Below are 27,889 nucleotides of genomic sequence, written 5' to 3' on the forward strand. Positions count from 1 at the left end.
CCCCCCCGGGCCACATCTCCTTCCTGGCTGGCCGGATGTAGAGCCCAGCACCCCCCCCCCAGGATATACAGAACGGGGACATTGGGAAGGTGGGAGGGTGAGACCTGGTGATGAAAGTACACTACCTCCTTCCAGGAAGTCTAGGAGGGGGCTTATCCCTGGGGTCAAGACGTGGACTTAGAAAGAAATTCCAGAACGCTGCCAGGAGAGAGAATAGCCTGGCACTTGATGGAGGTCATTGTATTCTGGACAAAAGAAAGCATCCTAAGACACGGCACTTGTTGAGGAGGGGGCATTGGATGGATACATGGATAATAGAAAAAGCTAGCAGAGAGAAAGGCATGAGGTTTGGGTACGTTCTTTCCTGTTTTTGGTGGTTGGTGACCCCAATAAAACTCTCACCCAGAGACTCAGTGCACCTGGTAGAGGAGAGCACAGTGACCTGACGTGCCTGTTGAGCAGGTGTGGCCCACTCCCCAGGGCACAAGAGGCAAGACAGGAACCACCTCAAGATCAGCAGCCCAGGTCACAGTGCATATGAGAAAGAGCAGCTCTGAGAGTGTTTTCCTCTGCATCTGGGGGAAGAGGACACTTCCAAGGGACCAGTCTTTGCGTTTCAGCCTAGGGTTTTCAAAGAACATAGCTCTGTTCCTCATTGTGTCATCAATTAAATTGGGAATGGCATTTTTTCACACTAATTTGAGCCAGGATTCTCAAGCTTGGCTCCACAAATGGTGTTCAGAGATAGCTCTGTTCCTCATTGTGTCATCAATTAAATTGGGAATGGCATTTTTTCACACTAATTTGGGCCAGGATTCTCAAGCTTGGCTCCACAAATGGTGTTCAGAGTGTCTGTAAATATGCTGAAATAGAATGCTAATTCTTCCAGAAACAATTTTTTTGAGCAGAGGAATGGCCGGCTTTCATCAGCCTCCCAAAGGAACCCAACAGAGGCTTAGGGCCAAGAACCTTATGGAAAAGTCCTCTTATAGAGCCTGGAGAAGTCACCTGAAGCTCTGGGGTCTGGGGAGACCCCTCTTATGGTCCCAGGGATCGTATGATCATAGTTTTTCAGTTATGGACATGTGCTTAGCCAGCAAGTTCTTCCCTACCCTTCCCCTCCCAAACCATTGACTGGAATATCTGTATGCAAAGAAATAAAACAGACCACAGGAAAAGCTGGGGGAGTCAGAGTCCTCGGGGCTCCAGATCAGAAGAACACTTCCCTGACATCACCATGTGACTATTCTTAGAGGAGAGACCGATTCCCTGGAGAGTAAGTATATGGCAGAGACTCCCACCATGTAATCTCTGGGTGGGCCGCCATATGTATGGCTGGGGTGCAATTACATTCCACTTATAGACACATAAGCAGTGCCAGCCCCTGCTGGCCAGGGCTTCTACCCACATGCTCTCTAACGAAAATCAAGCACCAATATTGTCATGACATTGACTCCACTCTTTGACGCACACCTTGAAGAAGACTGACATGTGTCTATATAAAGACCGAAATTCTTTGGCTAATTAGGACTTTCACAACATTCGGATCATCATTTTAAAGGAAAATCAGCACCCGCAATTCTATTACAGTCGTTTCTTTTGAAATGGGTTGAACAACTCCATGCCAAAACTGATTTGAATATGTCTAGGCCATAAGTTGTGACATGAAAAAGAAGCCAAAGATAGATTTCTGATGATTCACCAAGGAATGGAAAGAGGGCACACTTTGGGTCAGACAGGCCCGAGTTGGGATCCCTGCTCTGCCACTTCCTGTGTTATCTTGGGCAGTTTACATGACCTCCATTTCCTCTGCTATGAGAACGAGGATTCAATAAATGTTAGTTCTTCTGCCTCTCACATGACTGCCACATCACAGGGCTGGAAGGAAGCCTAGAGGTCATCTAGACCAGGGCCTCTCAGACTGTGATTTGCACGATCACCTAGGTATCTTATTAAAATGCAGATTTCGATTCCTAGGTCTGCAATGGGCCCTGGGATTTAGCATTCCTCAGGCTCTCCAGTGACAGCAGATACTGCTGGTCCAAGGACCTCAGTTTGAGAAGCAGGGATCTAGTGCAGATGCTTCATCTTACAGATGGGATATCTGGTCACAGAGAAGGGCAATCACTAGGCCAAGGTCTGTCTGTAGACCCCTGGGGGTGGGGGGTACTGTCGTGCTGCATGGCAGGAGCCTCTCTCCCTTCCTTTTCAGTCCTGTGCTTGCTTCTGTTCCCTCCACCTGCCCAGCTCCAGTCTTAGAAGGAAAATGTGAACAAGCAGGCACAGCAAGATCTGGATTAGATTAAGAGTCAAGGCCAAAAAAAAAAAAAAAAAAGATAGAAGAAAAAACGAATAAACAAAGAAATAAAAAGAAAGAAGGAAAGGTAGGAATGAATGGGGTGGCTTCTATTGGCTCCAGCAAGGACTGACTGTAAGATTTCCCTCTATTCTGTTCTTGCTGGAGATTTATAGTACTTGGATCAGATCCCTAGACTGACAGAGATGGAAGGGAAAAAAAAAAAAACAAAAAAAAAAAAAAAAAAAAAAGATAGAAGAAAAAACGAATAAACAAAGAAATAAAAAGAAAGAAGGAAAGGTAGGAATGAATGGGGTGGCTTCTATTGGCTCCAGCAAGGACTGACTGTAAGATTTCCCTCTATTCTGTTCTTGCTGGAGATTTATAGTACTTGGATCAGATCCCTAGACTGACAGAGATGGAAGGGACACTAGAGGTCCCAGGCGATGTGGCCCAGCTGGCCCAATACCATGCAGCTGGTTGGAGGCACAGCTGGGTTTAGAGAGCAAGTCTCAGGACTCCAGGACCTAGAACAGTTGTCTCCACACCTACTGTCTTCCTAGACACGTTAAAAATGTATACTGGTATGTAAAACACATTTCTAAATGAACTCAGAGTTCGACAATTGCAAAAGCCCTGCAGAGCACAAACTTGCTGTGGACGCACTTGAAAACCATTGGCTGAAGGTCAGTGAAGGAGGCGTTGGGGCTCCGAACCAAGTTTGTTTCCTAAAGTTAGAAGCGTTGGGGGAGGGGAAGTGGGCCAGGGGAGCTGGGAGTGGAGAATGTGACTGGGGAAGGCCAGTGGGGCAGACCCGGCCCCTCCAACTTAGGAAGACCCTTCCCCCGGACTATGCGGCCCCTGGGCTCTCGGTAGGCGGCCCTGGAAATTCCGAGTCCCCCATCTGAGTACTGCAGGACATCGGGCGGGGGTGGCTCACTGGTGAGGGAGGGAGGCCTACCTGTGGCAGTCATGCCAGATCCACGCATGGCGGCCGTTCTTGGGCCGGAAGTCAGACTGGCCGTTGTTGTGGATCTGGGAGGAGAAGCGCAGAAGCCGGCGGTAGCCCGTGGTGGGGTTGGTCTGGGCGGCCGAGGCCGAGAGGCAGTTCTCCTCCATGGCGCACTGGAGCATGAACATGGGCCGGTCCTCCAGGTACGTGGTCTGCTGCACAATGTCCGCACTGAGGACAAGGTCGGGGGCAGCTGGGGAGGACAGACATGGTGTTCAACAAGCCGAGAGACCCCCTCTCCCAGGCTTTTCCTTCTGATTCCTAAGCTGGGACAAACCCCTGCCGCTGCCTACCACCCCTTTCTGGAACGGGTTCAAGGGCTCCCCAAGGTTACCTTCCTTGCTTAACACAACCCCAAATCACCCTTTCCCTCTCTGAGAAGCATCTCTGACACTTCTTCAGTTATTGGTGCAGATGGACAAAGTGTTGACAAGTGTTGAGTCTGGGTGACAGGTCCACAAGGGACTATTATATCACTTTTGCCACTTTCAAGGGCTCCAAATTTTCCAAAATAAAAAGCCAAAACAGTAATGATGTGATTGTGCTACCCAGAGAGAGAGAGAGAGAGAACATTGCTAACATCTTGGTCTGATTCTTCTGGGAATGATATATTTTCCAACATGTATAATATTGTATGTAGATTTATGGTCTGCTAATACTATTCCCCTATTTCCACATTGATATGTATCCATTGCAGCATTCATTTCATGGCTACATAACATTTAACTCATAATCCTATCTATTCCATATTTTTAGATACATCGGTTGTTTGGAATTTTTCCCAGTTGAAGATAAAGATGTGATGAACATCCTGCAGTAAATCTATATTTTTCTTTAGAATATATTTGTATAACTGAAATTCTAGGAGAAAGCGTTGCTTATTTTTAAGGCTCTGATACATAACTGACAAATTGCCTTCTGAACGGGTTCCTCCAGTTTTCACCTGCACACAATGTTGCTCTAGGTATGAGTTTTCCCCAAGTGCCTGTCTTTTTTAAAAAAATTTTAATTTACTCAGTGCATTACACATTGCAGGTGTTAAAAGAATGGCTAATGGCTAATGTCTACAATTTATGTTTACTAAGCAATTGTATTAGGCTTAGTGACTTTACAGAAGGATTAACTGTAAGTTTCCCTTTAAAAGTGAGCTTCCATCGAGCATTTCTAGTATACTTCAATTCACAGAAAAGTCGTGTATGAATTATTTACAAGCTCCTGCTGTCTTCTGTTTTGGCAAGTTCCTTGTAAATTTCCCAAGTGAGTGTAGTCTGTGAGCTTTGCTTCCTTCAAGTTCACCAGTGCCTGGAGCAGGCTGTCACCTGCCCCTCCCCTGCATGTGCAGCCCAGAAGGTCTTCAGTAGACGGTGGGAGCTCACTGGCACCCTCTAGAGGGTAGATGCACCCACCAGAACTGGGCATGGACCAGAAATGAGGCATACAGATGGGACGTGGGGGAGGGGATGAAAACGTAAATCAGGAGGTTCCCGTTTGCTGCAAATATTTCCTCTTAAAGGGCATGCCAGGATGTGGCACTGCTCAGCACTGAGTGTTCTGGGCACACATTTTCTGAGTGTGTTGTGTGAGTCTCTTTGTAGTTGGCAGCACCAGATGGACAGCCCCTCTGCTTGCCTCTGAGCTGAGCACAGGGCTCGCCAGTCAGGCCCTCCTCTTTCTGAGGGGAGGCCAGCCCTCCCTCCAGCTCAGGAGGAGCAGAGCTATTAAGGTGACATGGTCTGTGATCGGGGAATGGATCTCCCTAACATGCATGGGCCATCGGCAACTCATCTGAGGCTTTTTTTTTTTTAACCCACCCACCCTTCTCTCTAGTGGAGCACTCTCTGTAGGGAGCACTCTGCTGGAGTCTGTGGCCAGAACCGAACAAGGAAGGAATGAAGCCGCCTTCCATTCTGGCAGAGAGACAGACAGAAGCCCATAGTCATTCTTTAATGATGGTCGTGATAAGAACTCGCAGGAGAAATATGGGGTACAATGGAATTTTTTTTTTTTTTTAAAGATGACCAGTAAGGGGCTCTTAACCCTTGGCTTGGTGTTGTCAGCACCACACTCAGCCAGTGAGCGAACCGGCCATCCCTATATGGGATCCGAACCTGTGGCCTTGGTGTTATCAGCGCTGCTCTCTCCTGAGTGAGCCGTGGGCCGGCCATGGCTATGATGGAATTTTAACAGATGGACCCTGTCGGGTGGGGGATCAGGAAAGATTTCTTTGGGGGAAGAAGTTACATTCTAGTTGTTCTCTCAAGGATGAACAGGGATTTGAGGGAATAACTCTAAGGATGAAGGTATGTTGGGCAATTCAGACAAAACCAGTGGACGTGCCAGGACACTGAGGTGTGAAGGACAATCCAGGCCAGCATGGCCAAGACACAGAGGAAGAGAGGGGGTGCCTGGCAGGAAGCTGCACAACATGAGCCCTGTGCAATTCCCTTGGTTTACTTAAGTGTGCTGGGAACCGTGGATGGAACTGGAAGAGGAGGAAGATATGAGTGGGAGGCCTGCAGGGGCACGTGTCACCGTGGGGACCCCAGTGAGACCTTCGTGATGATACAGTATGGAAGGTGGTCATCTGGACGCAGGCAGTGGGACGGAAAGACGCAGAAGGAGTCGAGAAGATATGGAAAGGTAAAAACCATGATGGACTGGTTATGGGGGTGGTGAGAAAGAAATATCAAGGAAGACATGCACATTCAGGCATGTGCCATTGGCTGGATGAAAAAAAGTGATTATAAAGGGTAACCTGGAGAATTACTTTACTTCTCTAACTACTCTAAGATGCATTTAACCAGGCCTGCCCACAGCTATCTATGCTCCTGGCCCACATGGCTACTGCCCTGCTGCAGACACACTCTGAGTGATGCCTTCAGCCTGAGCTGAGGGGCACCCTGAGCAGCAGCTGCATAAAATTCACTTCTGCCAGGAGGAGGTTGAGGGCATTGTTCAACTCTCAGTCCTCATAAAGAGAAGTTCCCTCTGATCTCAGTATCCAGAATCGTGGGCTTCTTTGACTCATGGGTTTGTTTCCATCTCATGGGTACTGTAAATCATATTAATGGCCAGTTTTCCCTTTTTCCTCTGGCTGCTAGGAAGCTCACTGTGAAATTAATGATCTACTATAGTAGATGTATAAAACTCCATAAATAAATATTTTAAATTAACCTCTCTTCTGGCTCCATTTGAAGCCACTACCTTTTTGCCAGTATCGACCTTTCTTTCATCTGTTTTTATCTTATGCTATCTTGAATTTTATTCAGATTTCTATTATCTTAATTCCCTTTTGAAGAAGAAGAGATATTGCAACTATAAACAAATTGCTAAATAAACAAAAGGCCCCTGGGGGGCTGGTAAGGGCGATTCCCGTCTGTCCTCTCAGACAGGATGTAATCACTTGTCATCTGCCCAGAGGAGCTCGTGCTAGGAGTTGAGGATCCTGCTTTACGAGGCCTAGAAAACGCTGAGTGAGTCTAAATGGGGCTGTGGGAGAATGCGACTGATAGAGTTCAGGTTTAATCTTCTCAGTCACTCTCTGTGATGGTGACATGACAACCCATCCTATTTATTAAGCACTTTCAACTGTCACATTCAATTTTCAGTTTCTAGGAAAAACAACAACTGCAGATCACAGCAGTTAACTAACTTTGCCAAGATCAGCTAACAAGGCAGGGTCTGGTCTCAAGTTCTCTGGCCAGTTCCTGGGTCCCCTGATGGATCTAGCTAAGTGTGAGTTTATAAGGCTGGGGTCGGGAGGTGGCATTTGGGCTCAGGAGGACACCACGAGCACAAGGCCAAGGGGTCGGTCCTCTCTCTCTTAGCATGGAAGGGAGCCCTCATAAGCTGGGTCATTCTGAATCCTGGCTGCTGTTCCCCTTCTCTATGTCCCATCTTTCTAGGACTCCCAGGAGTCACCAGGCAGCTAAGTTATCTCCAGGGTCTGAAAACAGGGACAGATCCCCAGAGCAGGTGGAAGGGAAGGATGCAGCATGCACTGAGCACACACATGCCTGCTTTGTCTGCTTTAGGAACCTCTGAGGTGTTAGGAGCCCTCAGTCACGACACTTGCCTGAGGTTGCCGAAATAGTCCACAGTGGCCCTGCGACTTGAACCCAAGTCTACCAGCCTCCCGAGTCCTTCTCTCCTGCCCTCCTCTCCGCTACGTCAACAGGCAAGTTTCTGTGGTTGGGGGCTGGGGGCGTCCCTCTTGGCCCCAATGCTTCTCACTTAAGAATCTCATTCTGCCTTCCCCTATTGCTTGGCTCATAGCAGATGCCCCAGAGCCTTGCAAGGAATAACTGGAGAGAATTCGGTCCCCTCCTGGAGCCTGGTGGGGTGCGGAGGCAGGAATGTGACCCCCAGGAACTCTCACTTTCTGAGCAGGCGACTCCGGCCCCATACTGCACCCCGCCCTGGGGGCAGGCCACGTCCTCCCCGTCGTGGCGGCAGTGCGCCAGGGACAGCTCCGTGCCTGAGCACTTGACTCCACTCATGACCACTTTGTTAGCGTTGATGTCTCCGTGCCAGTACCAGGTCTCCTGGATGAATCAACAAAGGGAACAGCCAGTGCGTCACCTTGAAGTGTCACTTTCTCACATTCTATCAACTTGCAGCTTCACAAAAATCCCAGGGTTTTATGATCCCACTTTTCAGATGGAGACAGCACGACCACAGAGAGTCACTTACCCAAGCCATGCAGTTAATTGGTGGCAGAGTGAATGGGAATCCAAGTCTCCTGACCCCGGTATTTGGATTCTGTCACTCTGCCCCTTGGGAAGGTAGAACTAAGGTGTGGTCGGCCGGTGGTACAATGTTGCATGTCAGGAATGGCAGATGCCTGCAACTCATGATGGCCACCCCCTAATGCAGGCCAGCACAGACATCGCTAATCAATCATAGCTCCCTCTCCTCTAAGCCTGAATGTCCTTCTTGACACAGTGCTCCAGGAAGTCACTTGCTTGGAATTGGCAGGAGAAAAGAAATCTATCTGCATATGTCAATAGTTAGGTATTGAAGCCTAATGTCTGGATTTATTCTGGGGAAGACAATTAATAGAGTGTTCTGCACAGAGGCTGAGGAGAGCGCTACAATCCTGAGATTTATGGGTCCCTTTTGATTGATAGGGCTTCAAAGCACTGTTAGGATAGATTCTCACACTTCAGAGAAGTTTCTAGCAGATGAAAATGAGGAACAGAGGGGGACTGTCAGGTACAGAGCTGGGATGAAAATACAGATGCTGTGTTCCTGGACAGCGGCCTCTTGGGTTTGGAGTCTGAGGCAGGATTAGGGTTCAGGGAAGTCTTTCTGGGATCCTCAGAGAGAGATCATCAGAACAAGAAAGGGCTTATAAGTATGTCATCCAAACCCTCTTGTGATAGTTAATTTTATGTGTCAACTCCGTTGGGCCAAAGTACCCAGATATTTGGTTAAACACTATTCTAGATGTTTGGGTGGAGCAGTTTTATTATTTATTTAAAAGATGACCGGTAAGGGGATCTTAACCCTTGGCTTGGTGTTGTCAGCACCACGCTCAGCCAGTGAGTGAACTGGCCATCCCTATATAGGATCCGAACCCGTGGCCTTGGTGTTATCAGCACCGCACTCTCCTGAGTGAGCCATGGGCCAGCCCTTGGGTGGAGCAGTTTTAGATGAGATTAACGTTTAAATCTCATGACCCTCCATAATGTGGGTGGGCCTCATCCAATCAGTTGAAGGCTTTAAGAGATGAAAAGACTGACTTCTCAGGAAGAACAAAGAATTCTGCCTGCTGACTAGCTTCAGACTCCGGCTGCCTGGGTCTCCAGCCTGCTGGGCTACCCTTCCAATTTCAGACTTGCAGATTTCAGCCTCAAAATCATGGGGGCTGATTCCTTAAAATCTCTCTCTCTCATTTTCATTCATACATATATATATAAACGTGTATATATATACATTCATACATCCTATTGGTTCTGTTTCTCTGAAGAACCTGAGCAATACCCCTCTCATCCTCCAAATGAGAAAACTGGGGCCTTGAGAAGGGATGCAGCTTGTGGTTAGTGGAGGATTTGGGGCTGACATGAGGCCTGGGCCCATTTCATGACCCTGGCTGAGGCCGAGGTGTCTTAGGAATGAACTGACAGGGAACAAAAACATCTAGACTAAGGTTTTATCGAAATTTGGTTCTGTTTTTCCACTCTCCTTGGAGAATTAGAGAGGGCCATGGCTTGTCATAAACAGTGTTAGCAGAAACACTGCCGTTGCCCTGGAAGCCGAGCTCCCGGAGGGCATGGGCAGTGGCTTCAGTGTCCTGGCTCTTCTGTTCACTGGAATGAGGATCCCCAGGGCAGGGCTCTGGGCAGCCTCTGCTCAGCACTCAGCACCTCCCCTCAAACTGACTTGGGCCCCGCCAGCCTCTGGGAGACAGACAGGCTCAGCAAGGACACTGTTCTCTTCTCTCCCTAACAAACCCCTTTCTTAGGGTCCAATAAAGGCCACTTGGGAACAAGAGTTGGAGACAGGGTTAACAGAGCAAGATGGGGGTCTCAAAGCACTTTGCTGTTCTGTAAGATGCTTAATGAAAGTCTTTGGAGTCAGGATATTGAAGATGAGATTATTCATTCCACGTCATTGGGAGGACAGCTGAGGTGTGGCAGGGTGGCGGCTTTGCCCTAGTCCATCATGCAGCTGGCTGGTGGGAGTGCAGTCAGGAGTAGACCCTGAGCCTCCTACTCCTGGGCTGCCTTGTGATAGGAACGGGTGGGTGGGAACGAGGACGAGAGCTTAGTGGCTCTCACCTGTGTCACTCTCTCATTGGGGAAGGGGCCGATGCACCTGCTGTGACAGGGGCTCTGGCCACAGCTTGGAGATTTACTAGCTTATCAATGGGAGAATGCATGAGACACAGACACCAGCTAGGAAACATGTCCTGACAAGAGGGGACTTTCAAGGGGGCGAGCTGAGGTGTTTGGGGTGTTGGGCTTTGAACTGGGTGGTCACCATTGCCCTGAAGGACTGAGCTGCTTCACTCTGCAAAAGGCACATCAGGGAACCCAGGCTCAACCCTCAGCCCAGGGTACAGTGTGCACAACTGGAGTGGACCCTTGAAAGTGGCATCCAGCGCCTCATTCTGCAGCCAGGAAACAGAGGCCAGAGGTGGAGAGCGACCCACCCAAAGACTCAGGGTGGCAAGAGGCAGAGCTGTGTCTAGAATGAGATCCCCTGCCTCCCAGTCCAGGGCACTTTGCTCTGTGCTTCCCGCATGGCAGGGGAAGATCCTTGGAAGAGGGCCTGACAGAAGATGGGAGGGGTCAGACTGCCTGGAGGGCAGGTGCCAGGGCTGAGGTTAGGGCATCTCACCTGGAAGGCATTGCTGGCGAATCCCAGGCCCAGCTGCCGGCAGACCACCATGGCCTCCACGATGCCCCAGTTCTCGCCGCACACTGTCCCCCACACGAGGGACCCATTTCTCTCCACCAGCACCTCCACGCGGCCCTCGTAGGGATTGCGACCTCCGTTCAAGCGCAGCTGTGGACACAAAGGCAGGCATGGTCACCATGAGGGATGCAGGGGAGCTTCCTCACACTATTGCCATCAGCCCCAATTTCCCTGAGCCCAGAGCCAGGCGGTCCTGCCCGGGACGCACTCAGACTCAGCAGCATTCTTGAGAGCCTCCTGGGTGGAGCCACTGTGCCCAGCATGGTCTTACGATGAGGTCCCCACCACAGGCATCCTGGGGCCCTGGAGGCCCAAGCAGCTGGGGAGGCCCACTCTACTGTCCCCACTGCCCCCACTGTCCCCCACTGCCCCCTACTGAGCACCACAGCAGAGTCTGACTCTGCTGCTGCTGCTACTCAAAAGACCATCAGCAGGGGGCTGCTCTCTAATCAGACACTTGGGAGGATGTGCTCAAGGGGTCTTAAAATGTTAGAATTTCCCAAGACTCCTTCCTGGGTCCTCTTCTCTTTCCATACTTCTGCCTGGCTGGTTCCAGCTTCTGATCTCATCTGGTCCCAGGACTCCCCACTGGCCTCTCTGAGACCCATATAGTCAAGTGCCTATATGACAATTCCACTTGGCATCTCTGAGATCCCAAATCCGAACTTGTCCTCTTTTCTTTCTCTCCCTAAACTTGTTCTCTATCTCTGCCCTCCCCCCTTGTTGCACATCCTGTCATAATTTTCATCCTGTGGATTTTATCTCCTGTCTCCCTCCTTCTCCCAGGAGTCATCCCTTCTTGCCTGAGCCGGACCTCCCCAGCCTTCTGACAAGCTCTTGCAGATCTTGTCAATGATCCCTTCTCTACTCAGAAGCCAGAGTCGTGTTTTACAGACACCCGATCATGCCACTCTCCTGCTCAGAACCCAGGAGTGGCTTCCCGTTGCCCTGGTAATTTCCTCTTCAGCCTGTCTTGTGTCTCTCATCCCTATTCTCTGACCTCCAGGCCCTGGGTCTTCTTCCAGTTTCCATGGCTTGCTCTCTGATTTTCTTGGCCACATCACACGGAAAGTGGCACCTTTCACACTGAAGGCTGCTATGTACAGACAACCTTTCGTGTGGTTGATCCCTGTTCATCTTTCAGATTCCATACGCAATGAGGCCTCCCTCCGACTGGGGTCAGAGCCCTGTTACACATTCTATAGCTCCCTATACCTCTCCTTCCTAGCATTTCTGGCAATTCTAGTTAAGCTAATTCACAGTTTGTTTACCATCTGTCACCACTGCTAGAATATAAGCTCCAAAGGCAGAGCTGTTATTTGTACAATTTACTGTGTGTTCAATACCTAGGACAAACATTAAGTACTCCACAACTATTTCTGGAGGGAACGAATAAATGATCAATCTTACGGAAGGAAAGCACAGACCAACATATATGAGCTCAAGCAGGGAGGTCTGGAGTTTGAGGAAGGGTTTTGAAAATGCAACCCTCATCCGAATACTTTACCCTGCCTCCCTTTACACCTGGAGCCACTAATCCCTTTGGGATAAGGCATGACACCTCTGAGAAGTGTAACGCACCAGTCCTTAGCAACAGCATGGACCTTAGGGAATGTGTGTTAATTCTTCTGTGGACTTAGGGCTACTGGGTCAGTGAGGCCAGGCACTAACACACAAGCCAAGGCAGTCCTGATGCCAGATCTCCCTACGGGGTTATGAGTGGATGGATTAAACGAGCTCATCTGTGCCATGAGCACTGTAAGTGCTGAGGGCATGCTAGCCATAATCCTAACAATGATCGTTATTAGGGTGGGCATCCCATCAGAAACTGAAATTCTCTTCAGAGGAGATAGAGGGGGTCACACAAGCAGGAGGAGGGCTAGTGAGAGGAGGCTGAGGTTTGTCTCCTGGGGTCTCTAGCCATGAGCTCAGGGTGGAGGTGGGCACTGGGCACTGCATTGGGCATGGATTTATATCACCACAGCTAACATATCTTTAGGCCTATGTAGAAATACAGACAACCAAGATGAGTAGAACTATTGGGGAAGCCCTAGAATGGGCTGATCCCTGGCAGGCTGCAGGCTACTCAGTGCTAACGTCTGGGGAAGGTGGCAGTCAGTGCATCTGAGCCCAGCAGGATCGTCTCTGTGTAACTGCGAGCCATCCCTCTGCTGCTCATTTATCGGAGACCTAGTAATGGCCTGTATTTCCCTCCATATTTCCTTTATGGAAGTACTATGGCAAACCCATTTTATAGACGGGAAAGTGGAGTATCGGATAAGGTAAGCGTCTCAACTACCACACTGCACCACCTGCAGACCATCTTCATTAAGTGCCCTTTTCCAAGGGTGATTTGTCCAAAGGCAGGAAGCACTGAATCAGACCCAAAGACCACGCTGAGAGTCACAGTCGGGATGCAGGATGGGGGCTCCCACTGGGGTGACAAGCTGTGGATCCCAGCCTAGGTGTTCTGAAGCACTTACTGTCCCTTGGGGTCCTGGGGTCTGAACTGACCCCTGGGGCTCAGGGCACTCACAAAAGCACCTAATTTTGCCCCTTGTGAAAACCACCTCTGGTTGCCCTTCAGCAGCTGCTGCCTCGGCAAGGAGAAGCCCCCCAACACCTCCCTTCCCATTCCCCTGGCCCTCTGAGTCTCCAGCCTCCGGGCCTCTCTGCCAGGACAGACAGACACAGCAGGGACTGTGATAGAGACTGCAGGCCTCGGATTAGACCTCGGGATGAGCCCTTTAAAGACCTGGGCGCTGATTTTTGGGAGCCTGAAGCTAAGCTTGGAGGGTCCTCTCTGGGTCCCCTCAGGTGGTTTCCCCACAGACTGTGCCCTGCCTTACTGCTGCCCCTGGAGCAGATCTTCCTGGCCCATCCGCCACTGCAAAAACCGACTTTGCTTTTTTGCCTTGAGGCCAATAAAAGATGAGGATAGAGGAGCCTTCTTCCTGCTATCAGAGGCGGCAGAGCTCCCAAGTCTAAGCTCAGCGTGAAGGCTCCTGTCTCTAGCGTCTTCTCCCCTTGTCTATTGCTGCTTGTGTGGCCCTCCCCTAAGGTGGTTGCCTGTGTGGCAGTGTCCCTGACCTGGGTTTTAAAGCTTAGGGAGGTCTCAGAGGCTCTGGCTGCAACATCGACTCTGGGGCCAAGAAAACATGGGGCCACCACTTCCCAAAGCTCCAAGATGCCGCCATGGTTCTCTAAGGCTGACCGCACCTGGAGCAGTTTCTGTGACAGGGAGCAGAGTTTGACTGCTCTATAAGGAATCTGGCACTTGACACATTGGGGGGCTTTTCTCATTTTCCAGAGAAGACTGGGGTGCCCAAGAGGGGCTGGCCATGAAGCTCTAGCTTGGCACAGGACACTGCTCACCCATCCCAGAGCCTCTCCCAAGGCGCCAGCATTCTGGGGATCTCCTGGCTTGCACTGAAGGCAGCCTGACTTCACCGGTGACAATGGAGCCCCAAGAAGCCTCGGGGGCAGCCAGGAGTCTCTGGCCTCACCCTCTCCACCACACCAGCCAATGAAGCAGCCAGGGAAGGTCAGTCTTTCTCAGAGCCTCTTAAAACAGCCCAGGCATTTCCCTTTCTCTGCTCCTCTGTGGCAGCAGTACGGGTTGTAAAGGAGGAAGGAAGGACGTGAAGAGCAGGCAGCTACATTTTTCAAACATAAAAAGAGAAAACAAAACACCTCCAGCCAGTGGAGTAGGGCATGTTTTGATAAGGTTGTGGCCAGCCAGTCCCACGCCTATTTTTGGAGGTGGTGGGGTAGGAGGTTAACACAACGCAGATGTTAACGTGTTAGGAAGCCGGGCACTTCCCAGGGCACATTCCACAACAGGGCTTGATCCTGCTTCCAGGCCAGGGCCAGGCCCACAGTTCAGAGGGAAACTGGAGGTTGGCAAGGGGGGCCCCCAGGATGGAGTAGCTTGCCTGGGAAACCCACCTGCCATTCCCAGGGCCTCCTGCCCAGACTCCTCTCTCCCAGCAAAGAAGGAAATAAGGCTTTGCTATTGCTGGACGAGCAAAACCATCCAGTTCCAAGTCTGCTGCCTTTAATAGCCACTCAGTAGAAAAGTCCATTTCCTAATGAACATGGCTAGGAATCACCTCTCAAACCTCCTATTTTCAGAGGAGAAGACTGAAGAGTCAAAGCGATTCACTAGGAAATCAGCTGTAAGTGATTGTTATGGACTGAACTGTGTCCCCTCCCCAATTTGTATGTTGAATCCCTAGCTCCCAATGTGACTGTTTGTGGATACAAGATCTTTAAAGAGGTAGTTAAGGTCAAATGAGATCATATAGGTGGGCCCTAAGCCAATCAGACTTTGGTGTTCCTATAAGAAGAGGAAGAAATACCAGGGATGTGCACACACAGAGGAAAAAGTGGCTGAGGACGCAGTGAGAAGGTGGCATCTGCAGCCAAGGAGAGAGGCCGCAGGGGAAACCAACCCTACTGACACCCTGATCTTTGATGTCCAGCCTCCAGAACTGTGAGAAAACAGATGTCTGTCGTTTAAGCCTCTATCTGTGGTCTTTTGTTACAGCAGCTTGAACTGACTAACGGTGATAAAACTCAGAAGTGTTGATTCTGCCCAGTGTTGTTGGTGACATCCTATGGAACCCCACACCATGCTCATGCAGTCAAGAAGTGCTGTCAGAGCAGGGGCCCAGCTGGGGAACTACCCCAAAGCCTGATGTGTGTGCATCTGCTCATTTTTAACATCAGCACTCAGGGAGCTCTTCCAGTGTGGCCTCTCTGTCTATGCAAAGGGTCCGTGCCAGGGTGTCTTGGGTGCAATAGACCTTGAGTCCCCTGCAGAAAAGACTGAGTTGCCATCACATCAATGTCCTGTCCCAGAGCAGGGCATGGCACACAGTGGGTGCCCAACATCCGCCACTAAGGAAGGTGGTGCTTATACCTGTTTTCTCATTCGGCACATTTACAAATGGTAGGTGACAATGTCATTGACAGTGACAGCAGCAGAGCCTGAGCCCTTTCTGAGTTCATCTCAGAGCAGTGTAACACGCCCTTAGTGTCTCACAGAGTGAGGCCACCTGGCCTACACTCTGGGGCCTCAGCGACACGGTCCCCTTTGCTCACCTTCTTCTGAAAGCCCATGGCAGGGATGTTACATCTCACTCCAGCATCTTCCTCGTGGTTGCAGCCCTGAGACTCAGCGTTGAATTTGCAATCTATGATGGATTTCTCGTTCCCTGTGCACTCGATCTCATTGAGGTGGATGGGGCCCATCCCTGGAGAGGGAAAACAGACATGTGCTGTGAAAACTTCCGAAGAAAATTTTCTGGCACTGGCAAGAAAGTCCTGGCTGATAGAACTTGCCTCTCCCATCCTCAAAACTCTCCCAACTGCCTCTTCTAATCAGCTCAGTGACCCAGGCTGCTTCTCCCTGGAGAGAACATTGCTAATTGCCTTGACATTCACTTCTCCCATAAGAGCAAATAAAGTTTCTTACTAACTTGCTGTGTGACCTTGGCCAGACCACTCAGCCTCTCTGAGTGTTGGTTTTCTCACATAAACAAAGGAGTTAGAGTAGAAGGCATCTAAGTTTCCTTTCCAACTTTAATATTCCATGCATTTTTGAATCTGGAAGTGGTATCTATTGCTATATCAGTCAGGGTCCCTGCAGGAAACAGATGGCATATACAAATTGAATGATTTGAGTTACAAAAAGGGATTTTTAAAATTAAGGTGTGAATGGAGTGTTTTGAAATCATAAAGCATAGTCCAGTACTCAGGGGCTACTCACACTGGGCACAGATGCCACCCCAGGCCTGCAGGAGTGAGGGAAAGGAGCCAGTATCTAACCCAGGAGAGGAAAAGAGCTCTGTGGAGCCACCTGATCAGAGCTGTCACCCTTGGTGGAGGAGCACGGCACCTGGGGGATTCTGCAGGGAGAACAAATGCCCCGGCCCCTCTCCTTTCCACTATCCCAGTTCCTGCCAGTGCTCCTTGTTGGACAGGCCCTACCATGCTTCTGGGGTACTGGAAATTATGGACAAGGGTGGAGAGTGGATCTGGAGGGACAGAGGAAGACATCCAGCACATGACCCTTGGTGACGATGCGGGAAGCTTTTTGTGCAGTCATTGAGATAACAAGAGAGAGCCTCCCACTGCTGGGGAGAGAGAAGTCCCAGCCTGGCCAGCCTTCAGTTCACTTCTGCTCACAAAACTAATGCTGCTCTGTTGAGTCCATTGGGACGGGTAAAGCCGGTTCTGTCCAGGTGCCCTGGGCCGCACCAACTCCCATCTCCTCGGTCCTGCTCTGCTGCTCAGTCCTCCCCCTCTGGTCCTTCCCAGCCTCCTCTTGAGGGTCCCCAACACCTCCCATCTTTACCACGACTTGACCCCACGCCTTCCTCCAACCTGTCACTCTCCTCCCTTTCAGGGCGAACTTTTTGGAAGAGTCACCTGTTTTTGTTCTCTCTACATCCAGGGCCGGCAGTGCCTCTGGGTTCCTCTGCCAGTGCTCCCCGTCTCGGCAAACGGCACCTCCAACCACCCAGTTGCTCTTGCCAGAACCTGGAGGTCGTCTCCGGTACCTCCTCCTGCTCCTATATCCATGACAACCAATCTATCCTCAGCTTCTGCTCAATCCCCCACAATCTGGATGCTTTTTTTGTTCCATTTCTGCCACCACGACACGAGTCTGACCCTGTCATCTCCCCTTTGGATAATGCAAAAGCCTTCACTCTCCTTCCCTCTTGCTTACTCCATTCTATTCACCACCCAGCAGCCCAGGAGGTTTTTAACACATGTTGAATAATGTCACTCCCATCTGAAAACCCTCTAATGGCTTCTCACTGCACTTGGGGAGAAGTGCATGGATCCATGGTGACCAAATGGCTGTCCAGGCCCTGCGTGATCTGGCCTCCCACTTCTGTCCTGGCTCTGCCTGCTCCACTCCACCTCTGACACACAAACACCTCGAGCTGAGCTGCCCCCTCTGCCTGGACCACTCTCCCTCCACTCCTCACCCTCCAGCTCCTGCATACTTCAGAGCTTGGCTTCACGTCACCTCCTTAGAGAACCTTCCTGGTCCCTCCCCCTACGCTAAGCTGGGTGCCCCCTATGTTCTCTCGCTGGGCACTCTGCTCTGCATTGTCTCAGGTGGCCGTTTGTTGAATGTCTGTCTTCCCCATTAAACTGGAGGGCCCATGAGGGCAGGGACCATGTGTTTTCCTTTTGTATATTCCCATCTAGAGCCTGGCACCTAGCCAATGCTCACCTAACAAAGTGTCTTCATGAACGTTGCTGCCCTCCCTGAGCACCTGCTACCTGCAGGCCTCTGTGCTAGGTGCTCCGGATGCAAAGACGGAGAAGGCAGACCCTGCCCTGAAGTACTCCTAGCTCCTGGGGGAGGCAGAACTTACACAAAGATGTGGTCAGTAATAAAAATGGGGCGACAATGGTGCTTTGGAGCCCAAAGGATGGGCCCTTGGCCCTTTCAACAGGTTCTGCAGATGGCCAGGATCTAGCTTACTGAAGCTGAAAGTTAATTTCCAGAATCAACCTATATTAGTAGGTAAGAGCCAAGTTTCTATTTCCTTGGAAATTCATAAATGGCACAGCTTCCAATTCTTTGGAATTTTATAAAATGTATAAAACCACATTGGTCACTATGGCTGCAAGCATCCAAGAACTAAGTGGAAAGGCTGTGACAAAATACAGATCCTAAACAGAGCCCCCAAGCAAGCAAGGTCACAGCTCAGGAGTAAGGTAGGCACAGAAATGGGTCGCAAGTTCGGGCCTGGGTACCCACCGGACCAGGGCCTGCCCTGGCAGCAGGGAGGATGGGGTGAGGATGACCGTCACTCCTGTTTAATTGAGCATGAACATGTGCTAGATTCTGTCCTAAACACACCACTTATTTAACTCACTTAATCATCACAGCAACCTAATAAAATTAGAGATCTGGGGACCAAAGATTCACTGGCCCAGTGGGGGAGGCAGGTTTCAAACCAGGCAGCCTGACCCCAGGGTAGGATCTTGCTAAGTTTCTGAAGCTCATTCAGGAGAGTCAGAAACCTAACGCTGGAAGAGCAGAAGGTTTTGTCTGGGAAAGAGTGAGCTGATCTGGTTCATACCTCGTGTTCTCCTGCCTCCAGGGAAGCTCCCACCACCTCCTGCCTGCTGCAGTGCCTTCTGCTTTCTGCCTATCTAAGTAGAAGCCGGACTCCAAAGAGCACCTCAACCTGTCCTCCTCCTCCAAGGCTCAGTTTGAAATGGCCTCGCCCTTGCCCTTGGCTGAACTGCTGCACTTACTTTCTACACCTCTCACTCATGAGGCAGGGAGCTGGGTAGCCAGCCTGAGACTAAGTCAATCTCAGGAATGAAGACTGGGGATTCACAAATCCTTGGGCAGTGACGAAACCTCTCTGAGCCTCGCTTTCCTCATCTGTAAATGGGCAATAATAATATCTATTTTGCAGGGTTGGGATTATGAGGAATGAACAATGGGTTACTAGGGACACCGTAATGGTGGGTACTATTGTCACTATTATTTCTTGCATGTCATCATCTGTTTGTTAGTTGTCATCATCTGTACGTTATCTTTGACTCAGGTTGTTTCTTATTTCTCCCACTTGAGTTGAGCTCCTGGAGAGCAGAAACCAACACTATCAATGTTTGTGGAATAAATGAACTCTCCCTTCCAGGATCCAGCATAAACAGCACTCAGTGAATATCGGTGGATTGCAAGACCATAGCACAGGACTGGGCAGGAGAGGAAAGGCCAGCTCAAGAGGCTGACATGCTTTGCCACCATGTTACATTCAGTCAGCCTCCTTCTGGCCCTTGCAGGCATCTGGGGATAAGTCCTGAAGGGCAGGGCCCCCTCCCCTGAAGCACGCATGTTCACGGAGTGTCAGAGGCAGAGACCAGTGTGCCTCACACTCTTCCCTGTCCCACCAGTTCCATGGCAGGTCTGGCAGGATGGGAGGTGGTGCTGAAAGACATGGACAGGGTGTCCAGCTGCAGTATGCCCATGGTGCCTATGGGTTCGTGGCTCCTTCTGCTGACCTGGGTTTGCACCCGTGCCCTCCAGTTTTCACCCGCTCTTGGGTTCTGGATCACCCCCAAACAGCTTCTCCCCATGGTGCTTCCCCACCTCACCTCGGCTCCCTTCTCGCCCATGTACAGAGCCTGACCTGGGTGACCACAGGCTTGGAGCAGAATTGGGGGCTATGGAAAAGCACATCTAAGCTCCTGGAGCATGTTCTGGACTCCGGGTCCAGGCCAATGAGTGGGTTAAAGAGTCAACTAAGTAGATTACAGTCAAATTTTAGAAAGCACAACAGAACAGGACATATCACGGTGTTTTGCAGGTTGTAAAGGTAGGCTTCGTTTCATGTAAGTTTTGCTTCAGTTTCATGTGTCTGGCATGTCCTGACACATGTATTTCTTATTGGGGATTGCAGGCAAAGGGTTTTAAGTCATTGCTTTAGAGCTGCCCTGTCCAATACAGTAGCCAGCAGCCACTATGGCTATTGAGCACTCGAAATGTAGCCGGCCTGATCTGACAAATGCTGGAAGTGTAAAATACATCCTGGATGCCAGTGATCTCATTACTAGTGTTTATATTGATTATTACATGTCAAAATTACAATATTTTGGATATGCTGGGTTAAAAAATAATTATAATTAATTTCTGCTTTTTAAAAAAATGTGGCTACTAGAAAATTCAAAATTACATATGTGGCCCACATTATATTTCTACTGGACAGCGCTGGTCTAGAGTGCTGGATCTTCACCACGTGTTTGTTCAGCTGGCACTGCTTGTTCAGTCAGAATGCATCCGTCCATCCCTTCCTCTTTCACAGCATCAACATCTCTGGAGCACTACATGCTGGGCACAGACTCAGTGCTAAGGACACGGAGATAAGGACACCCTCCCCTCACGTGGTGCTCAGTCTGGTGGGGGAGGTGGACACGCCCACAGTTGGAGTCCAGATGTATGCAGGGGTCCTGAAGCCCAGAGGGCAGTGCTGAGGCTGGACCCAGACAGAGCCCCAGGCCTCATTAGTCCAGCCACCTCATTTTATACTGAACAGCCCAGGGTCCAGAGGTTACTCCAGGTCACCGAGCCAGTGGGTGGCCAAGCCAGGCTGAGGACTCAGATTGCCCGACTCCCAGTCATGGCCCTTTCACTACTCCTGGCTATGGGTGTGGTCACTTGGTCCATCAGCTAAAGCCAGGACAGCGGGGACTGACCCTGTCTGCTCTGTGACTTCACATTGAATGTGGTACTTTTCCCTTTCTGCCTACTGGAGTTGACCCCGCCCAGCGTGGCAGAGATGATAAATCGTCAAATGATTCTTTCAAGGACAGCATCAAAAATGCCAGATGCCTCTGTCTCCCAGAGTTCTGCAGGTCTTTGGAAACCTTTGGCTGCTCCAGGCAGTGAAATAATTAGGTCACACAGCACACGCCCATGATAAATGGAATGTTTGTGTCATCGAGTGCTTGTTCATCCCTCAGAATGAGTGGTCTTTGTCCTGCAGGCCTTGGGAGAGCGCAAACCCAAATGTTGGCCGGTCAGGAAAATGGACTGTGGGAATATTCAAGATCCATGGGAACCCCAAAGAGCTCACTATGACTAGGGGAGAAGGATTGTCATGTGGTGTAAGTGAAGCTACCAGGTGGCGTGATGTGACACTAAAGTCCACTCCAGATCACCACACTGTGGTGCACACCCAGGAGGCTTGCACAGACTAGAGAATGAAGATAGAGAGACGTTCCCAATGTGAACGGGACTGGGCCAAGCTGAGTATAAAGGAAGAAGCCCAAATCTGAGAGTAAGGAGACATGGGTTTCAGTCCTCTGCCACCAATGAATGGGGTGACCTCAGACTTGTCCTGAGCCTCAAATTCCTCCTCTGTTAGACTAGATGGTCTGAGGTCCTCTCCAGCAGCACTGTCTTTGATTCTGGGACTCTCTCTCCAGTCCACTGGGACATGGGCCTCCTTCCAACCTCGGGGAACCATTGACACGTGGACCCACTGCAGGCTGAGGCTGGGGCATGCTGTAGAAATAACCCACGAATGGCACTAGACACGTGACCTCCACTTCTAGAAACATGAGAGCCTCATGTTCTCCAAGTGAGCTGAAAGTTAATTTCAGCACAGGATTCTGGAATCTCACATAAGGAAACAACCGGATGTGGTGTCAGGCCCCGGGAGAGTGGGGACTATTATTTCCTCCAGGCTGTGATTGATGACCTCACCACATTCCTTTCTGTGGGGTGATGGCCTCACGTCTGACAGTATGGAAATCCTCTCCCTGCAGGATAGGACACCACCCCCTTGTCCGTCCGTCTGTCTGCAGCTGCCCATTGTCCTTCCTCCCAACCCCTCCCTGCCATAGCACCCCTGGGTTTGCAGCGGCTCCCTGCTGGTAGATGCTGAAAAGATTCCAGGAAATGACCATGACGTCCCTTGCTCAAACCACAGTTCTCCAGGGGAGGGCTGGGCCCTCACCAGGTTGCAGAGTCTGTGTGGGGTGAAGACTCCTCCTTCAGAAGGACCAGGGGCTTGCAAGGATGAGCGGTCTTCGTGGGGCTTGTCGGGGAGAGGAAGCGATCTGTTCTGTGTCGTCTTGTGGTTACAACAGGGCTCTCAACGGAGTAACCCGCTTGAAAGTCCCTATACTTTTGTTTTTTGCTTACATGAAAGATTTGTTCAGGACACTTAATAAAAACCAGGCCCTTTCTCATTAGTGTCTCATGACATCTGGAGGGGGGCATCCTGTTCCCTGTCTCTGCTGTCAGGGAGAGAATGACTGTGGGGCTGCACCGGGGCAGAAAAGTAAGATGATATTTGGTTCTTTCGTGTCGCATGACTCACAGCATGATGAACTCCATGGTCTTCTTCTGGAGGGACAGCCTGAGAGTCCCAGCTCCCTTGGTGGGGCAGCAGGGAGCACAGGGTTAGGAGTTGGGACACTGACATTGGAGTGGTCATTGGATGCTAATATGTCGTCTCACTTTGGTTATTTATCCCCCTCTCTGGGTCTCAGCTTCCAAATCCATAAAATGGGAGCCCAGTGTTCTCTAAGGCCCCTTCCTGCTCTGACTGTCTGAGGAATTCTCAAATGGAGCAGTAGCTATTGAAGGCAGGAGGAGAAGCAGGAACAGCCTGAAGCACTCACAGCCAGCAGCCGGGGCTAGGGTCACGGAGCCATGCTCTCCTGTGAAGAGAGGCCCCATCAGTGCCTCCCCATTCCTTACCTTGCCCCAGCCGGGAGCCAGTGATGGCCTCTTTGGCACTTCCAAAGCCCAACTCTCTGCAGACCACGCTGGCTGACACCAGGTCCCACTTGTCGTCACAGACAGTTCCCCACTCTCCATTCTTGAGCACCTCCACGCGGCCCTCGCCGAGGTTGGCGCCACCTCTCAACCGCACCAGGGGTTGCTGCAGAGACACACCGTCTTGCTAAGTGCAGAAGCTGATGCATGCTCGGTGGGCACCCACCATCCACTCCTCTCTCCGTCCCCTCGCCCCCAGTCCAGGCACCAGTCTGGAAGCTGAAACTGTGCTGGATTTGCGGGTGGGGAGGGACTCACTCACACAGTCAGCTCTGCTGCAAGCTCCCTTTGCAGCCTTGCATGGAAATTTTGTCCTGGACCCCTGAGGAGTCCGTTAGGGACCCTCATCAGCTCATCACCTCAACCCATGCTCGGCTCAAGGGTCCTTCCTTCAGGACTTCCCTCCACACTCTGACTCCAAAGCCTTGAACTTTGGAGCTACAGAAAGAAGCTCCTACCCCCAAAAGCCTGCAGATTCCAAATGGGCCATAATTCCACCTTGCTTATAACAGAGAGCTTTGGTCTAGCCCTGCAGGGAGACTCCACAGTACTAAGCAGACTACACTGCAATGATCCCACTTGTACACACCAGTGAGAGGCAGGAGGGAGCAGACAGGAGGATGGAAAGACAGGGAACTCAACAGCAGGCCTTACCAAAAAAGCCAGACCTCACATAGCCATGACTCAGGGAAGGGATGTTATAAGGATGGGGAGCCTCACACTGACCTGTCCCAGAGCTGGTCACACACCCAGCCACCTCCTGATTCTACTCCAAGTCCAAATTAGCCTGACTCTTCAGAAGATACAGCCCCACCAGATATACAGAGAGGGTAGAAAGTTACAGTTTAAATGCCCCTAATGCTCACTGACAGCTTGGAAGCCTTCATCTCCTTATGGGTGTATAGAATTACAAGGAGTAAGACCCACTCTCCACCAGCATCTTGACCCTAGTGGATTGTGTAATATGGGAGCTGGGTCACTTGGCACCATCTGTCCACATGCCCTGGTTTGCATCAGTTTCTGTGCACTTGTGCATGCACATGCGTGTGTGTGTGCCTGTGTATACAAACATGTACGTGTGGGTGTTGGGGGAGGCTCAAAAGTCTGTGAGGCTCTGAGTTATTGTCTCTCATTTGATTCGACAGAGGGAGTGAGACTGACTGTGCAGGTGTTCCAGGTGTTTCAGATCAGGCCAGAATCACTGTTCCACCCTGGCCGATGCTGTCTGCAGTGCATGACTCCCCCCAGCCCACCCACCGATGGCCTGGCTGGAGGTGGTGTTTTCGAGTATTCACTTTGAGGCCCAAGGCATCAAACTAGAACTTGTCTCTCCATCCACCAGCCACATCTCTGTCCCCCACCAACTGCACTTCTGGCTGGCTATGGCAGGGAGGGGTGGAGTGACAGCACCCAGATTTACAGACCTCAGGGGCTGCTCTGACTTGGCACTGGGGGGAGAAGAAGGGAGGGACGGGGTGGGTACAAAGCACCCAGTGGCTTCAGGAACTTTCATTCTAGCTTTGAAAAATGGAACAAAACAAATCAAACTGCTGGCTCTAGCCTCTGTTTTCTGTACAACTGTGAGCTCCATTTCCCAAGCTGTCTAGCTGGATTGGGGGGTGGGGGGCTGGGGAGGCTTCCCATGGAGCAGACCATCCTTGACTCAAGCTTAACAGAGGCAGAGTGCCACATAACCTCGACCCAGCTGGCAGTGGCCAGGCAGAGTCAGCTGGCCCTGGAGGGAAGGAAGAGAACGAGGGAGAACGCGGCGTAAGTCGCTCTTGCTCTTTTCCAGTTGGTTTGGTATGAACTTGATTCCTTTGCTTTAAACTGCACGGTAGAAGAATTCCAAAACAGTAGGATCTGGTATTCTGATGACACAGAAGGAAAGCACAGAGGCCCCGGCTGAGGCTGGAGAAAGGCCATGTGGGGTGTGCAGGGGCTGCAAGGGTGCCTGAGCGAACATGATGGTGTCACATCCGCCCATGCACTTCTGAGACCCCTGAGGGGACCGCCTCCTGGAAGTGCCTGAAAGTCACTGCAGAGTTCCCACACTTTCTGGCTGAGGAGGGCCGGGCCCACCAAATGCATTTTACTCCTCCCATTTAAGGCTCCATCTTTTGTCCAAATGCACCACCCCAGCCTGGGAGGGGACACCCGACATGGTTTATGCAGATCTGGCCCTAGTTTCCTTTTCCACTGGAGGAGTGTTATCATACCCCTTCCAAGAGCAGGACTTTGGGTGTTGATGGGGAGGGGAGAGTGGGGAAGGCAGGGAGAAAGATGGGGGAGAGGAAGGGAGGGGGGAGAGGAGACACAGGGGTGATTTGGGTGCACCTGCTGCTCCCACCCCACCGCCCCATCTGGCTGACACACCGTCTGACCCCCCAGGGCCTTTCTCCCTCCTCTGCTCCGGCTCACCCCTGATTTGGGCAGAGCTGACTTAGAACTCACCCCTGCCAGGGTGATGATAAGTACCAAGATTTTATCTGGCACCAGGAATTGCTGGGGTTCAGGGGCTATTACCCCAAAATATGGTGCATTAACATGCTGGAATAAAGCAGCAGCCTCAAGACCTCTCTAACGTCCGGCCCCTCCTGTCTCTCAGTCCTCGTCATTCTCCAAAGCACAGGACAAAGCTGTTCCCTAATCTGCCCAAAGTTAGAACCCGCCAGAGAAGAAAACAATTAGTACCTTTGGTTCTTTCCCTGAATTTTCATTAACTTAACTCATAACACAGGAAAAACAACAAAGTCTGTCAATACACCTGGACAGATTTTTGTCACAGACCATTGTCTTCTCAAAGAGAATCATTTACTAGTCACTGCCAGCTTAATACACCGTCCCAGGCCATTGTGCGTTCTCAAGGACTATTGTGTCCCCCTGAAAACCATTTGCTCCTACACCCCCACCTTCCCTTCCCCTGTGAAGAAGTATATTTAAGTACTGGCACCCCGCTGCATTATTGGGCAATCATTCTGAAATTTCCCCATGCTATGCCTTTTCTTCCTATTAACTGAATCTTGACAGTTGATTTTTTTAAATGAAGCTTCAGGGGTGAAGGGGAAGTTTTTACCTTACCCTACAAATCATCCCTACAAACGATCAGTGACCTCTTCTACACTTCCCTCTGCTCTTCCTGTGTGCTGTTCCCACCCAGCAGCCCCGTGTTAGCAGTTCCAGAGCACACAAGTCACAGAGACCTTCTGGTGGATATTTGAAAAAAGGTCAGAAAGAAGCAAAGCTAACTGAGGGAAGATAGAACAGGGTACTTTCTCTTTTCCAGAAGATGGGTTAAACCTGCCCTGGTTGGGATAATTCACTTGTCCTAAGAAGTCAGACCGTTAAAATGGGGGTGTTCATTTATATGGGAAGACGTACATCTATATCTCTTGAATGCACACACACACACACACTCTCTCTCTCTCACCCCCACACACTCTTATAGACACACACACAAAGGTTCTGGTTTGCATAAGTACAATGTGACTAATGCACAGTTGACTTAGACATGGTAATGGTAGGTTTTCTATCTTGGTGAAAGCTTTTTAACATTGCTGTCTTTTCTGTCACAATATAAACCAAAACATGTTTGAAAACATTTGTAGCTGGTTTCTTGTGATTTTGAGAGGGTATCACATTTCCAACAGTTCCAGAACACTTTTCTCCTTTGGGAATTGCACAGGAGCACAAGGTCCCTCTCTGACCACCCCCATATCGTCTCCTTATGCCGGGTTGGCAGTGTGCCAAGCCTGTGACAGCCCACAGTGGGGTGCTCTTGTCTCCCAGGTATTCATCTTCTGCAGAGGGGACTCTGGTCTCAGAGTAGAGCAGCAATGGTGCTCCCTCCTGGGGGTCCCTGCTGGTCTGTAGCACCCCCCACCCCCACCAGGTGCCAAGCAGCCGCCCCTCCTGCCTGGTCCTCACCTCTGGCTTGTAGGCTTTCCGAAATCTCGAGGGTCCATCAGGGCTGAAGACTTGGCCAGGCACACAACTCACCACAGCTGGCAGCCCATTCTCACAGGTGACGTTCTTCATGGGGTCCAATGACACTTGGGTGCCCAGCTTGCAGCTGGAGATGTGGGCCTCGGTGCCTGTGCAGTCCATGGAGAACGGCCAGTAGCGCTGCTTCCTCCGTGCGGCAAACATTCTGCAGGGGCAGGAGGGGCTGGTGACCGGGGTGTCACAGCACCCACCCCTGATTCCTTCCGCAGCTAGGCAGAACAGGACAGACGTGGTCCCTGCTCCTGGAGCTCAGCCCTGCTTCACAGACAGGGACTCTGCTCAGTGTTTCTTCCGACACTCACTGAGCACTTGGTGTATGCTAGGCACTGCGCTGGGCACTGGGGGCAGGGCCCAGAGGGGGCACACGACCTCCTGTCCTCAGGCAGCTTCCATTCTGGGAGAGAACTAACTCAGAGTAGTGAAATAATAATAATAATAATGCTAAAACCTACAAATACAAAATGCAAAAAAGTATCTAAAAGATAGCAATCTAAAAGAGGCGAGATCCCTGGTCCCAGAAAGTCCCTCAGTCTCAGGCAAGCCAGAATGGTTGGTCACCCCACTCATCTGAGAATGTCAGCACAGTTTGTCATGGTTCCCTGGCTTTCTTTTCCTCTATCTATGAAAGTACAAATTGATTGCTAAGCTCTCTCCCAGTGATATACAAGATTCAGTGTGTAAATACAACAGGAATCGAGGGAACAGTCTTAAATGACACCATCTGGGGGGTCAATGAACACTTTGCTTGGTAATGGAAACTATGCGGGCAATGAACTCTGCCACAGACCTTACCAGATCCTAAGTTGGGAAAATCAGAGAGGTGAGC

At 50.6% G+C, this 27,889-nt stretch overlaps 1 protein-coding gene across 1 annotated transcript in view; it reads right to left on the reverse strand.

Annotated features, from left to right (window-relative positions):
* The window catches only part of LOXL2 (lysyl oxidase-like 2), a 67,884-nt gene that overhangs the window by 11,881 nt on the left and 28,114 nt on the right, over nucleotides 1-27,889 (reverse strand). Inside the window, 6 exon segments of the mRNA XM_008575276.1 lie at nucleotides 3,258-3,501; nucleotides 7,687-7,852; nucleotides 10,653-10,820; nucleotides 15,837-15,988; nucleotides 22,981-23,164; nucleotides 26,986-27,208. Coding sequence (XP_008573498.1) covers nucleotides 3,258-3,501; nucleotides 7,687-7,852; nucleotides 10,653-10,820; nucleotides 15,837-15,988; nucleotides 22,981-23,164; nucleotides 26,986-27,208 — 1,137 coding nt within the window.

Source organism: Galeopterus variegatus, unplaced genomic scaffold (genome assembly GCF_000696425.1).
Source record: "Galeopterus variegatus unplaced genomic scaffold, G_variegatus-3.0.2 Scaffold1167, whole genome shotgun sequence".
NCBI lineage: Eukaryota > Metazoa > Chordata > Mammalia > Dermoptera > Cynocephalidae > Galeopterus > Galeopterus variegatus.